At 35.8% G+C, this 15,123-nt stretch overlaps 1 protein-coding gene across 1 annotated transcript in view; it reads left to right on the plus strand.

Annotated features, from left to right (window-relative positions):
• The first annotated feature begins 3,137 nt into the window (after positions 1-3,137).
• Positions 3,138-15,123, plus strand: part of LOC114913797 (probable LRR receptor-like serine/threonine-protein kinase At1g05700) — a 45,270-nt gene continuing 33,284 nt past the window's right edge. Inside the window, 2 exon segments of the mRNA XM_073252815.1 lie at positions 3,138-3,261; positions 7,285-7,855. Coding sequence (XP_073108916.1) covers positions 3,162-3,261; positions 7,285-7,855 — 671 coding nt within the window. The 5' untranslated portion in view covers positions 3,138-3,161.

The raw sequence follows: 15,123 nt of genomic DNA on the forward strand, positions 1-15,123 counted from the left end.
CTAAAATATCATTTTAAGATCTATCGTTAAAATTTAATAAAATATCAATTGATAGTTAGAATGAAATACTAAATAGTAATATAATATTAATATTTATATAAATATAATATTAATATTTATTATATTTTAATATTATTTTAATATTTATATTAATATAATATTTTTATTAATATTAATATAATATTTATAATATTATATTTATATCTATATTAATAAATTTATTATATTAAAATATTCATATTATATTAATATAATATTAATATATTAGTATTATATTAACACAATAAATTATTATAGTCTAATGTTATATTATAATATATTAATATTATATTTATATTAATATAAATATAATATTAATATTTATATAAAATTTTTGAGTAAAAATATATGGTTTTATATCTACTAAGGGTATAATAGGTATTTTACATAGTTTTTCTAAGAAAATAGGTGCTCATCCAAACATAAGCTATTTTATAATAAGTCATTTTCTCATGGTCAACCAAATATACTAAAATCCTATTCCCAGAAAGTAACTTCATGAGAAGTTACTTCTCAAAAAGTAATTTTTTTAGAAGAAAAATTCTTCCCATAAATCAAACGAGTCCGGAATGCTTGATAGAGCGAGCTCATTTATGCCTCTCTCCATTGGCTTGACTAACAGGAACAAAAAAATCGCACGTCGCACGGGCACCGGGGGGAGAAGATTGGGATGAATTCCTATTTTATTTTTTTCATCATAAAATAAAAATTAAAAAATCAAAAAATTTTCTTATCAATATATTTATTAATCTTATAATTAAAAATCTAAAAAAAATAAAATCACATATGATATTTTTTTTCTTTCTCATTTTCAAAACATATTTTTTATTGATATATACATGTCAAATAAATTAACCATCAAATAAGCCAATAGATATATCTAGATAAATCACTATATTATTTTTAGAATATAATGTTCATGGATATATAATATTCGATCAAATGATATACACTTAGCAAATTAGTTCATCTAGCAATTTAATATATATTTTCAAACAAATTGATATGATTGCTGGAATATTATGTTACATGGCCAAGTGGCATATATTTGTCGACTTCTTGATATATACCGCAAACCTTTTTGATATGCAATGAACAATAATAAAATATATACCTTTAGATAAATCGATATATAGTTTCTAAAATATATTTTTTACCTAGAAATTTGTATTGGATCACTACGTAGTGTGTATTAGAAAAGCTTGCAATATGTATGAAGAAGTCAACACGTATGTATCATTTAGCCATGCAATATGTATTGACGAATATAATATTTCAGAAACTATATATCAATTTATTTAAAGATATATATTAAATTATTAGATAATTAATTTGCTTAGTATGTATTATCTAAATATATATTGTGTATCAATAAATTACATATTTTGAAAATTATGTATCAATTTATTTAAAGGTGTGTATTGACTTGATAATTAATTTGTTTGATGTGTATCATGTAGCCATGTAGTATGTACCTATAAAAGGTATATTATGAAAATAAGAAACAAAAGAATGCCATAATTTTTTAAATCATGCGACTAATGACTCTATTAATAAGAGCTTTTGACTTTTAGGTTTATTTTTTAAGATGGGTATTAGAGAAAATATGGTAAAATAAGAAGCTCGTTTCATATTTTTTTCTTTAATGCCTGCTCCATATGATATTTGTTCTCAACTAATGTGGCTCCATTTTTTTTATTTTTTATAATATCCTTCATATATCTTTGTAAAAAATTCTCAAAATCGGCCTTCATAGGGATGACAATTGATTGGAGACGGATTGGGTTAGCCAATATCCATACCCATCCCATGATTAAAAACCCTATATCCATACTTACCTCATACCTGCCTTGGATCATATTGGGTAGATGGTGGAAGTTAGGCCGAGTTGGATAGATAAGATGGATTAGGTCAAGCTGGATCAAATCGAGTACGTAACTTATCATGCAAACATTCTAAAATGATTATAACTTTGAAATATGAGATTTAAATTATGATTAAATCCGATCGGATTTAAAATGGGATATACTATTATCTGTATGCAACCCAAACCTACTTCAGGTGTTTTATCTAGCATCCACACCCTCCCTAGGTTTTAATTGGGTTAGATAGAGCCTTATGTGGATTGGGTCGGGTCGAGTACCTAATAGGTTGGCTATAATTACCATCCTTAAGCTTTTAGGCATAAATGCTTGGGACAAGATTCGTTGTCTCAGTATTGAATATCTATCAATACCATCTTATTATAATATCAATTTATGGTATAGTGCAAGATGATAAGCCATACCAAATATTGGTACGATTCAATTATGTTGATCAGCATTTTTTTAAAATAATCTCTTTGTAATTTGATTTTTTTTTAAAAGAAAAATATGCTAACTAGAATGTTGATTTCTGGGCAGATTTTCAAATAGAGGTATAAATTTTGTTGATATTTATAAATGAATTGACAAATCCATTTTAGTGCTCCATGTTTCCATTATTTTGGTTGAAGATATTATCATTGTCTGGATTGCTTAACAATGGTGTATATATTTTTTAATTTATTATGTCTAATTTATATGTCCAACCTCTAGTGCTAAATCCTTTTGATAACAAATTTCAGAAAAAAGATTGATTATAACTCCTGAAAAATAAATTTATTCAAAACTTTTTTCAAAAGGCCACTCCCTCGCGCTGAGACAGCACCTAGCACAGTTCGATATAAAATTTTTATCATAAATATTTTGCCTTCTATTTTTTTCTAAAAATATAAATTTATATTTTCTATTCAGAGAATCACCACCACTATCCCCAGCAAAAAAGCTCCACACTAGGTAATTTAATTTAACAAAACCCCGTGGTAATATACTGGTAATTTTATAACGAATTAATGTTTTTTTTTTTTTTTTCAATCTGAATAAACAATGTATAAGAAAAATTAATATTCATTTAAGTTTCCGAAACTAAATTATATTCTCCGTCTTTTTTAATTGATAAAAAATTTGATGGTGTGTATTTTTTGTTCACATTTAAATAGCCCCACCACGTAGCATGGGTCCCACATTAGTATATAATTAAAGATGTGCCGCTAGACTGACACAAACACATTAAATAAGTCAGTTGGTTCGGAGAGCCCCGCGATGGCGCAATGCCTTCGGTTACCAAGGGAGACGATGGGAATCCTCATTCTAATAGGTTCCTTAGCGGCAGCAGCATTTCGGGTTATTAATGGCCAAAAAGGTATGGATACATACTACAGTTCCAATCCCTGTGAAATCTTATCCTTCTCCATTTTTCTCTTGAGCAGAATTCTTCACATTCTTTTCATAAGCCGAGCTTTTTTGAGATCAAAGGTCGGGCATATGACAGCGTGGTGGTCTAACCTATGCGGAGCTGGACGTAAAGTAACACATAATGGCCAGGGTTAGCTTCCTATTGAAGGGCACCAATCCTCTATGGTGGATAATTTGCATCATCGAGTGCTGTGTAGTAAACGATGGCTGTCATTAAAAGATGGATAGCTATCACAAGACAGCTTTATGTGTCATACACGTACAGTGCGTCGTTGTTGATAGCCCGTGGAGACCATTGAGTATCACACAGCAATTTATGGTGTAAATCATGCATCACTAAAGATCTTGGATCGTTCATGTAATTTTGATCCTTCATAGAAACATGAAGGGCTAAGAAGACAAGGCAAGGAGAGATGAGAACAAATAACAGAGAGGTTTAGCCATAATAGAATCTTTTTTTCAAAGTTAGATTGAAAGGAAATTAAAAATTCTTTTGGCATCGTTACTGCAGTATTTATTTCTTTATTTTAAGAATAAGGTGTGGGTATCACTAAATATCTATATATCATTCCAAGAAATGACGCAAAATGATCCAAGTCAAACGCATGGAAAAAACGAGGGACAGTGGAGTTCTTTGCTAAGCCTGGGCGTGGGTCACTAGGCCGCGGGATAGCTTCTGCGTTTTAGCTGAAACGGACCTTAGGTCAGTTGATCTTTCCTGAGCTCCCCAGGGTTTCCAGATACCAAGGGAAACATAGAAAATTTGCTGTGATCTTTGAGAAATTTTTTTCTCAAGGGAGAAGGATTTTTGTTTTTCTTTGCAACAGCTTATACTGCATTTGTTAAAGTACTTCCCTGATTTTTCTTTTTTTTTAATATCTGATAAAAAATATTTTGTATGAAAAAAAAAGTTTTGCTTCTTTTTTTTTTAATTTTGTTTGGAGTAGAAGGGAGGTAAGTACCACCTGGCCTTTATTCCTTGAAACACAGAAATTTGCAGTGAAGTGTATGAAAGAAAAAACAACAGCCACAGCAGCTATAGATAACTAAGATAAAATATGAAGAAAAACTACGTGTCCACGACTTTCTTCAATTTTTAAAAAATTAATAAATGTAATTTGTTTTAAGAAAAGGATGGGTTTCTTCATATAAAAAAAATATTTTTTTGAATTTTTCTTTCAAATTCCCACAGATATACCCATTCTTGTTTAATTTAAGGCATCCAATTTATCAAAAATAAAATAGAGAGAAAAAAAAGAAAAAAAAATGCAAAACAGTCTAAATGGAAGCAAATTCAAAAATAGCAAAAAAAACCTATTCCTTCCAACATCTGGATAAAGAATTTGAATTTTAGATCCTATACGATGCAATTTATGCACTATAGAACTCTATACTATTATGGATAGTTCCTGCATTATTTATCTTGAAGATAGATAAATTTTATTAATTATTTTAATAATATATTTATATATTTTTTAACACGATATACGACGCATCGCAGGATGAAAGAGAGCAGTCCATCTCCGAGATAGAAATTATATCCCACACTGCGTCTCAATCACGTTGTCGTTTTTTTGTGGGCTCTATCACCATATGCTAATCATGGTGATTGGTTTAGAGGGATGAGATAAATTTATTGGCATGATAGATATATTGTCACATTGGTGTAGGCCGTATAGGATGTGATTACTTCTAATCATGCCCACGGAAGCCACATCTTTATAATGACCTTGACAAACCACTAGCTTATCAGAACAACCAAAGGATCATTGGAAACTGGCCATGTACCGGACCAGTTTCTATATTAGCTGCCAGCATCATTGTCATTTCTTCTGTACTCACAGAACCATACTGGCAGACTCGTTGCCGTTTCTTTTGAAGTCAACCCAGCCAAAACATTTCTGCCCAATATTCTTTTTTTTTTTAGGTAGAATAAAATTTTACTCCCCTCAGAAGTGCAGATACATGGGATCGAATCAAATTATAAATAATTTTAATTTGATCTAATTTTTTAATTAGATACAGATGTTAGATCCAGATCTAATCCAATAAAAAATCAGATCGAATCAAATTGAATCCATAGACAAAAATTTTGTCCTAATAGAACATTTATATTAGATCGGATCGAATCCATATATAATCCAGCCCCAACTCGAAAGGTCCGGATTTGGTTTGGATCCGGGTCTATAATCCAAAAATATTGTTGTGCTTATTTCTTAACTATGTCAATGATTAATAATCTAATTTACTTCTTTTCATCAAAATTTATTTTTTCTCTTTTTAGGTTTTTTTGTTTAATTAAAAGAAGATTCTTTCTTAAATGCCTTTTCTCTCACTTCCTCTATCCAACTTTAATTTGTAACTCTTACTATAGATTTATTGCTGAAGCCACATGAAGATGGGAATCATATAATAAAAATTTTATATTTTAATAGTGAAAAGCTGACAATATTGTTATAATTAGTCGTATTTTTTTCTTCATAATATTCGTATAGTAGTTCAATCAAATATAGTTGAGCTCTGTCCAAGCTAGGAAGCGAAAGCAAGCATCTAGCCATCTTTGTCATTTTGATTATCTGAAAACTTTTGAGAACTTTGAGATCATTTTGCCTATGAGTTGTTGGTTCTCAAAATAATTGTTAACAATTACTTAGTTGTGAGAATTTCACTATATGCAACTCGATGTCTGTCAATTTGAAGGGCAAAAATGCTATGAAATTCAATAAATTTGAGATTCATCAAAAGCTTTTTGAAGATGATTGATAGGGGGCTTGAAGAGAATAAATCATTACTATTGATTGATTGAATAGATTTACTAAGGCATTAAGATGAAATACCGAGAGAGCAATAACATTTTATTACTTTCAGACCTTTATTTAGCCATTTTTTTCAAGATCAAGGAGGAGGCAATGATAAAAGATGGAAATATGGAAGCTAGGTCCAATACTAAGTTGGGATTAGGTTGGGTCAGATCATTAAGCATAAGATCCAAATCAACTTATAAAATCAAACGGATCAAATTAGATCCGAATTTAGTAAATCTATACTCAATCGAAAAAATAGAATGGATCCAATTTTAAAACTCGATCCGACCCATAGGCCTTTTAATGCGAGTTGAATCAGATCTAAATAGATTGGATTGGATCAACTCATAGGTCAACCTATCCCATTTGTAGCCTTAACTCCTATGGTCTACATCTCTAACATTCTCAAAGCCAAAGGGTATATGCAGAAAAATGCAAACAGCCTCAAAGTCCTGCTCTCTCCTGTCTCCTTAAATTGATTTCATCCACCTTGATGAGCAGCGGGCCAGCAATTTCAAGTGGAGGGGGAGTGTTTCTGAAAAGATTGGGCTTTTTTCCTTAGTGATTGCATTTTCATTTTAAGCTTAGTTCCAAGGGCTTGGACTATTTGGATCTGCTTGACTTCTTCTTCCCTTCTTCTTTTTTTTTTCTTTTAAAAAAATAATTTATTATTCTTATTTTATTATATTTACCGATGAAATTGGCAGCTTGTACTCCACTTAGCAGTAGGAATATAGATATTGGGTAACCTAATCCGATCAGAACTTGAATTCATTATATATATATATATATATATATAGTAATAACCACCCCGATATGCAATAATATTTTTTAATTCAACTTTCTTATTCGTATTCCAAACACATCCATCCATCTCAAAAAGAAGGAGAAGAAGAAGAAGAAAAAGCCATAGCAATAACCACCCCAATATGCAATAACACTTTCTTAATGCAACTTTCTTATTTCTATTCCAAACACATCTATTCATCTCAAAAAAAAAAAAAAAAAAAAAAAAAGGGGTTCTGCAGGCAGTCCAAATCGGTTTTTATCGCCGAAATAAGACATTAAAATTTCGTTGAATTAAGGAATATGATCTAATGCAACAGAAGCAAGTAGACCGCTCTTGTAACTTGGTTTCTTGATGGTGACCATCAAAACTCGTGCAGGCTTTGTCAGTATTGACTGTGGAATGGATGCGGGCGGTAGCATCACAGATAACATTACCGGGATCGTGTACCAACCCGATACCCAATTCATAGACACCGGGATAAACTACGAAATACCCAATAGTTATTTGATCCCCCACTCCCTTCCACAGTTAGGGACTCTCAGAAGCTTTCCAGATGGAGTTCGGAATTGTTACACCATAAATCAAGTGAACCAGGATGAAAAGTACCTGATAAGAGCTTTCTTCATGTATGGTAACTACGACGGTCAAGACAGTGCAAGCATAGGTAGCCCGCTGCAGTTTGACCTTCATCTCGGCGTCAATTACTGGAAAACGGTGAACATTACCTATCCATTCTCCGTCTATCCGGTCGAGATCATTACTGTTGCGAAGGACGATTATTTCTCAGTTTGTCTGGTGAAGACCGGGTCCGGAACTCCGTTCATATCTTCGCTTGAGTTGAGGCTTATGGACAGTGTGGATGTTTACAAGGACGTAAACCAATCCAATTCCCTCGTGCTCTCCGGTTTCGATAGAGTTAATATTGGGGAAAGTCGTGGCTTAAACAGGTAATGTAACTATATTTTGGAAAAGAAACTATGCCGATATCCTGCAATCATTCACTCACAGGGGCCCAACTAGATGGTACCAATATACACGTGCAACCACACACACCAATAATTATAGTTTATTGCATATTTATCTTCCAAATATCACTGTATGGATAACTCGTATTTTATTTTCATTTTGCAATGTTATCCCTTTAACTATATTTTTGACAGCATCAATAATTAAATAGCCATTTTATGTATAAGTTAACTCTATACCCTCTTGTATTAATACCCCTTAAAACTAAAAAAATAGAAAATTTTTTAAGAGTATTAATACAAAGTGATGACTTAATCATTTTATTTTATTTTATTTATGACATTTAGAGGGACAAATCCCCGTAATTCTTATCATATATCCAACCCATCCTTGAAGGTTAATTCTAGCTAGAATTAAACCCCTGTTCCATTTTGCCCAAATGCCAAAAGAGCGATATCATCTTAGCCGGCATTCTCAGTTAATCCCTTCATATTTAAAATAGCTATTTTCTACTGCCAGCAACCAACAATTCGATGAGAAGGGCAACAGTACAGATATAACATGAACTAAGATGTGTGTGTGTGTGTGTGTGTGGTGATTTTCACTGGCAAAGATTCAACAAGTGACATTTGGAGGAGCAATTTGATTACAAATTGTCCTTTTTAGTGTATTTTTTGTTGGCAAGACATCCTATATACTATCATATAAATACATGATGTGCTGTTCTTTAAAAAAATTCACCAAGTAACATAAAAGAAGACATAATAGTTCAAACAAAAACCCTTTCCCCGGATCTTTAAGTTACATGAAGTTTTTTGTTTGTTTTTTTTTTTTTTTAAATTTATTATGATCAATATTGCTCCTTTTCTTGCTTATGCAACATATTTTTTGTTACAATTATGTAAAAATTATATGAAGATAAACATTTTGTATGCGATTTTTTGAATAAAAACTAAGTTTAGTTTAGTCGTGGAACCATAATCAAATGTTATTTGACCTACAGATGAAGTTAATGGGAACGATGCTTTATTTGAGTTATCAAGAATTTACTTTTGTTGTTCTGTAACTATGCATAAGAGTAAGAATATGGTAGTGATAATTCATGTTGTTATATTCATTAAAATCCTGGTGTTTTAGTTTAAAAAAACAAAGAAATGATGATATTTTCTGGGCCTTCATTGGACAGCATGTGGGTTGGGCGACTGGTTACTCGAGTGGTGCACACTTGCTCATTCATCATTAGTGAGGCCTATGGGTCATGATGGACCAGAAACCAGTCTGAAAATTACAATCTTGACAAAAAACCAAGTTAGCATATGCAATACATGATTGACATAAATAATAATGAGTAAAGGAAGAAAATTTTATTTAAAATTTAAAATTTTATATTTTTATTTTTAATTATAATTTTATAAAAGAATGTGTTTGTGACTAGATCACCTAGCTAGCTGGTATGCTGGAGAGTTCGATAAAGTACTGTATAGATTAAGAGAGTTGAGATCTCAATACGCCTTCCCAACAAGTGAATGATGGTTATTAGAATTTGGATACAATCGCAACTAGGTCAATCGCACTCGATTAGTGATTAAGGGAAGGAGATTACAGTCAAACCTTTGTTCCAATGTCAGGCTTGATCTTGAAACATCATAAACAGGGAAACCCTCTTGATGGAGAGTGTTTGGTGGATGGCTCTCTGATGCTTAAGATAACTCGAGAAAATAGCAAAGATATTGTGTGAATGGCAGAGAGATGAAAACTCTAGAGCACTTAGGACAGAGAGCCTACTTTAAGTTAAGGAGGTTAAGACTTAAACTTGGAGCTTAAACTTACCTAAAGAGTCCTTTAATTTAGAGTAGTTTATGTAGGAAAGAGATGGTACCCATTGTTATGGAATCTTGAGACATGTGAATCAATCATTTTAGATAACCATTCGCATATTCGGATGATATCATGTGGGTAATTCTTCGACATGCCAATTTCGTGTATCTCATCATTATGAAAATCATTTGCCATAATGAGCCAACTGTAGCTAGATGGGGAGAGATTTGTGCATCTCTGTTTGCCTTTAGAATAGCCACATGGTGAGAGCTAGTTGGCTAACTTGAAAGCTTTGTAGCATGTGGCAAACTTTGGTCGATTGGTTCTGCTATGATTGTCATAGTCAATTCCATGTATCACTTGTCTCTACTTCTGAGATTGAGATACTTATTGGCTTGGGTGAAAGAAGTAGAAAAGTTCATGAGAATGACTAATTGAGGTGCCATGAATCCAAGTTGCAGAGTCAAACCATAGACTGAGCTATTACAGTTGTCCTTTCAATTCTGTTGTAGGAAATTTCTAGACACTACATTATGAGAGATGTGATGGCATCCACATTTCTCAAAGTGACATTATGAGTAGCAAGATTTCCTATATGATGATTGGACACTTTGTCAATTGTGATTCTGATGATGGTTCGAAGCTGAATGGCTAACTAACACATGCCTAAGAATCGAATAGCTAGTTTTAAATGGCTACATCAATTAAAGGCCTTTGAGCATAAGCTTTTTCTATATTTTGGCTTTTTGCTCGCCAATGCTGAGGGAGAAGAGGAAGAGTATGGCCAACCCCTTATGGTGGTGACTAGTCTGCCATCTGTCTTAGTTTGTCTATCATAGGCATGTCTGTGAAAGTTTTTTTGGATGCCCTATCATCGCCATAAGTCCTTGGTGGGTTCTCGGTTCTTTCAGTATTTCTTTGACTTTCTATAAGTTCTCTGTCTTCTTTTCCTTTTTTTTCAACTATGAAATTGCTGTTGGAGGAATGGTCAATAGATAATAAAAGAACAGATTAGGGCTCTCTTGATTGAGCCTCCAGTGGATTAGGTGAGGTGATGTTCTAGGTTGGTTTAGGCTCAGACATTGAGAAAAGTACCTTTGAAGTAGACCATGAGTAGATCTAAGCCAAGTACCACATACCTCAGACTTTTATCTTAGAGTTGCCCAGCCCTTCTAGTTAGAAGATATATCCTCAGGAGAATTGAATTGCCCTCTATAATGAAACTCTGAAAGTAAACCAAAGACTTCCAATTCTTGTAATCATTGCTGAGTTATTAGATCAATATTAGCTGGTTCCAACCCAACTCATTCCTGATGCTTGGCAGATAATAGTTGATTTTTTTGCCTCTCTACCCTCTATAAGTTTGTCCCAACAATGGGGCTATTCCAAGTCTTTTTCCAAGTGAAAATGCACCCTTGGAGGAAAGGTTGGTAGTACCTTTCTTGCTGGAAAGGTTATGATATCCTTCCTTATGGTCCTTCCTCTATTCATGTTTGGAAGGATCAATTTTTCTTCATCATCTCAATGGATCTATGGGACTTCACGATACAATGGAGGATGTCGAGGAAGAAGGTATTAAGCCTCTACACCCTTTTGTCAGACGAGGAAGAGGAGGCGGTCGGTGCTCTTAGGAGATCAAAGCTCCATCTTATGCTGAGTTGCTCTATGATGAGGCCTTGGCAAATATCAACATCCGACCCACTTCTTTTAAGGTTAACCTTCTTTGTTTATACCTTCTTATCCTCCAAAAATTGTAGCTCAGTTGTTTAATCAATTGGCCTGATTTTGCATAGATGAAGTTTGATTTCAGTAGCCTCATACCTGAAGTAGTTAAGAGTGCTCCTCGTAAGAGGAAGCTTTGCAACAATAAGGCTAGTCCTTCAATAAAGATGAAAGTAAGGAAAAATGAGCCGAGTTCAACTTGCATTAGTAAAGCATGTCCATCCAAGGTGAAGGTGGAAGCCTTAATTTTTGCTCACCCATCCACTTTGATAGCTTCTTGTTGAGATTTGATGCCTTGAGATTTAATCCACATTGAGCCCATAACGAGGTCCAAGACGATAAACAGAGTTCAACGAGCTCAAGAACAGTCTAAACGGAGTCCAGACGGTAAAAAATATGTAAAAGAAGCTTAGAGCAGATGGCACGATGCACGAGGCAGCGAAGGCACAGCTGGGCCCGATGGAGATGCGCTCGTGCAGGCGTGTGCGGCCCAGCGCATGGGAGGGCCCAATGCAGGCACGCGCACGAGCTGTCCTAGCATGCGCGGGCACCTAGGCCCAGCGCCTATGCGGTCCATCGTGGACCACAGGATGCTGGGCAGTCGATGGAAGCCACATGGACTGATCACACGGTCCACATGCGGTCTAGGAGAGTTTTTGAGTGATCCGACGGTCCAAATCACATGCGATTGTGATCAGATTGTTGGAACTCAATTCGGGCATGATCAGACATGATCAGAGGCTATTTTATGTGATTGAATGGCTCTGGTGTGGGCCGATCATAATCGGATGGCCACAGATGGTTCTAGGATGATTGGAATTCTGTATTTCTACTGAAATGGTATTTTTGTGATTCTGAAGCCTATATAGCTCTGATTGATGAGCCATTTATTATGTTGGAGAGCTGGTGACATCTTGAAGGTGCAGAAAGGCTTTAAGAGAGGTTTTAGAAAATTTTTGTGAGAATTTTAGGATTTCTTATTGGGAGACTCTTGTACAAGGATTGAGTGGTGAATTTTTCTTGTATTGGTTTTGTTTTATTCTCTCATAGTGAAGCTTGCATGCCCCGTAGAGGTAGGCTTGAGGCCAATCCATATATTTGTATTATATTTTTTATTTTATTTCTTCTTTCTTCTTGTTGCACTTTGTGGTACCGGATCCTACACAATAATTGGTATCAGAGCAAGGTGGTACCAGAGTATAGGTTACGACGGTGGTGATTGAGATAGAAGATAGAGAAGACAAGTACAATCAAGATGGATATCAACAGGTTTGATAGAAAGAGCAATTTCTCCTTGTGGCAGGCAAAGATGAAGGACGTACTCATCCAGCAAGGGTTGATAGATGCTCTCTTATGTGAGGAGAAGCTGACTACCATGGATGTGCAGGATTAGAGGTGGCTCTAAATGCAGGCGGTGAGTATGATCCATTTGTACCTAGCAGATGATATGGTGGTCCATGTGCTTGGCGAGATTTTTTTGACGATGCTGTGCTTGAAGCTCGAGAAGTTATACATAACGAAGTCTCTCACCAACATCCTCTTCTTCTGGAAGCAGTTCTACCAGCTGTGGATGACTGAGGGACAGAGCATGTAGGAGCATCTTAGCCACTTTCAGAAGATTCCCACTGACCTCCTCAGCGTTGGTGAAAAAGTTTAGGAGAAGATCAGGATGTTGGTCTTGCTAGCATCGCTTTTTCCTTCGTATGAGTTCTTGATGATTGCTCTTCTAGTGGAGAAGAGCACCATCAAGATGGATGAGGTCACCACGGTGATTCTTCAGAACGAGGTTCTCAGGAAGGAGAATCCAGCTTCGAGCTCAAGCGATAGCTTAGCTTTGGTGATTTTTGAAAGAGCAAGAGGTGGCAGACAGAGCGACAAGAGATCGCAATGAGGGCGGTCCAAGTCCAGGATGAGAGACTTGAGCAAGACCAAATATTATCGGTGTGATGAGTTGAGGTATCTAGCCAGTGATTGCCCTCAACTTAGGAATCGGATGAGGACTACTGCAGCAATGGTCAGTAGCGACTCAGAGGATGATGTTCTAAAGATATCTGATGAGGTATCTACTTTTTTTCAGCAGTGGATTTTAGATTCTGCATGCACCTATCATGTATGTTGCAGAGAGGAGCAGTTTGACTCCTTAAAGAGTAGTGAGAGCACTGTTTATTTGCCGGATGGATCAAGCTGTACGATAAGAGGTATCAAAATGATTAGCTGGAGGACACATGATGGTGCAGTGAGGAGAATGGGAGAGATTTGATACATATCCGATTTCAGATAGAATCTTATCTCACTGAGCAGACTAGATTCAAGAGGCTATAGGATAGTAGCTGGTGGAGGAATCTTGAAGGTGTTGCATGGCGATAGAATTATTCTAGAAAAAAAGAAGAGGATGAGAGGACATTACTATCTAGTGAAGAATCCAGTGCGAGGTAGAGCTTCGGGAGCCAGGAGGAGCTCAAAGCTAGGTGGAGCTCCAGGTGGAGGTGGATCGGATACCAGACTGGAGACTTGGGAGGACGAGAGATGACATCACAGAGTGAAGTTTTTATTGCCATAGGAGACTTTCTCGAGCAGATCTCTGATCATAGTGGACACTGCCCATGATGAAGGTGAGATCGAGCAGTCTAGCTCGACTTCCATATTTACCCATCCATAAGACAGCAGGCGTGTCCCAGGACATGGGGGTGAGACAGATCACAGGCACTCAGAGATAGATGGACGTCGAATATCAAGTCGAGATAGAGATTGTTGAGATTTGATACTTCGAGATTCGATCCATATTGAGCTCACAGTGAGGTCTAGGATGACGAACGGAGTCCAACGAGCTTAAGAACAGCCCAAACAGAGTCCAGACGGTGAAAATACGTACGAAAGAAGCTCAGAGCAAATGGTACGGTGTATGAGGTGGTGGCAATCGACGGCGAGTCGGTGGAGGCCGACGGCAATGCGGCCGAGCCCGACGGAGATGCACGCGCGGCCCAGTGCATGGGTAGGCCCAGTGCGGGTGTGCACGCAGGCCGGCCCAATGCGCGTGGGCACCCAAGCCCAGTGCCTGCGTGGTCCACCATGGATCGTGGGATGCTGGGTGGTCCATGGAAGCCGTGTGGACCGATCACGTAGTCCACGCATGGTTTAGAAGAGGTTTTGCACGATCCGATGATTTAGGTCACATGCTGTCGCATTCAGACAGTTAGAACTCAATCCGAGCATGATCAAAAGCTGTTTTGCACGATCGGATAGCTTTCGTGTGAGCCGGTTATGATCGGATGTCCATGGATGGTTTTAGAATTGATTGAGATTCTGTATTTCTTCTGAAATAGTATTTTTGTAATTCTGAAGTCTATATAGCTTCAATTGATGAGCCGTTTGTTATGTTAGAGAGCTGGTGATGTCTTGAAGGTGAAAAAGACTTCAAAAGATGTTTCAGAGAGCTTTTATGAAGATTTTGGGATTTTTTGTTGAGAGACTCTTGTACAAGGATGGAGTGGTAAGTTCTTCTTGTATTAATTTTATTTTATTCTCTCATAGTGAAGCTTGCATGACTTGTGGAGGTAGGCTTGAGGCCGATCTACGTATTTGTATTGTATTTCTTATTTTGTTTCTTCTTTCTTTCTGTTGCACCGTGTGGTACCGGATCCTGCACAACACTTCTTTAGGGGCCCTTAAGGGTGTACCTCCTACTTCGCTTATAGGTCCAACTTGGATT

This window comes from Elaeis guineensis, chromosome 1, assembly GCF_000442705.2.
Source record: "Elaeis guineensis isolate ETL-2024a chromosome 1, EG11, whole genome shotgun sequence".
Taxonomy (NCBI): Eukaryota; Viridiplantae; Streptophyta; class Magnoliopsida; order Arecales; family Arecaceae; genus Elaeis; species Elaeis guineensis.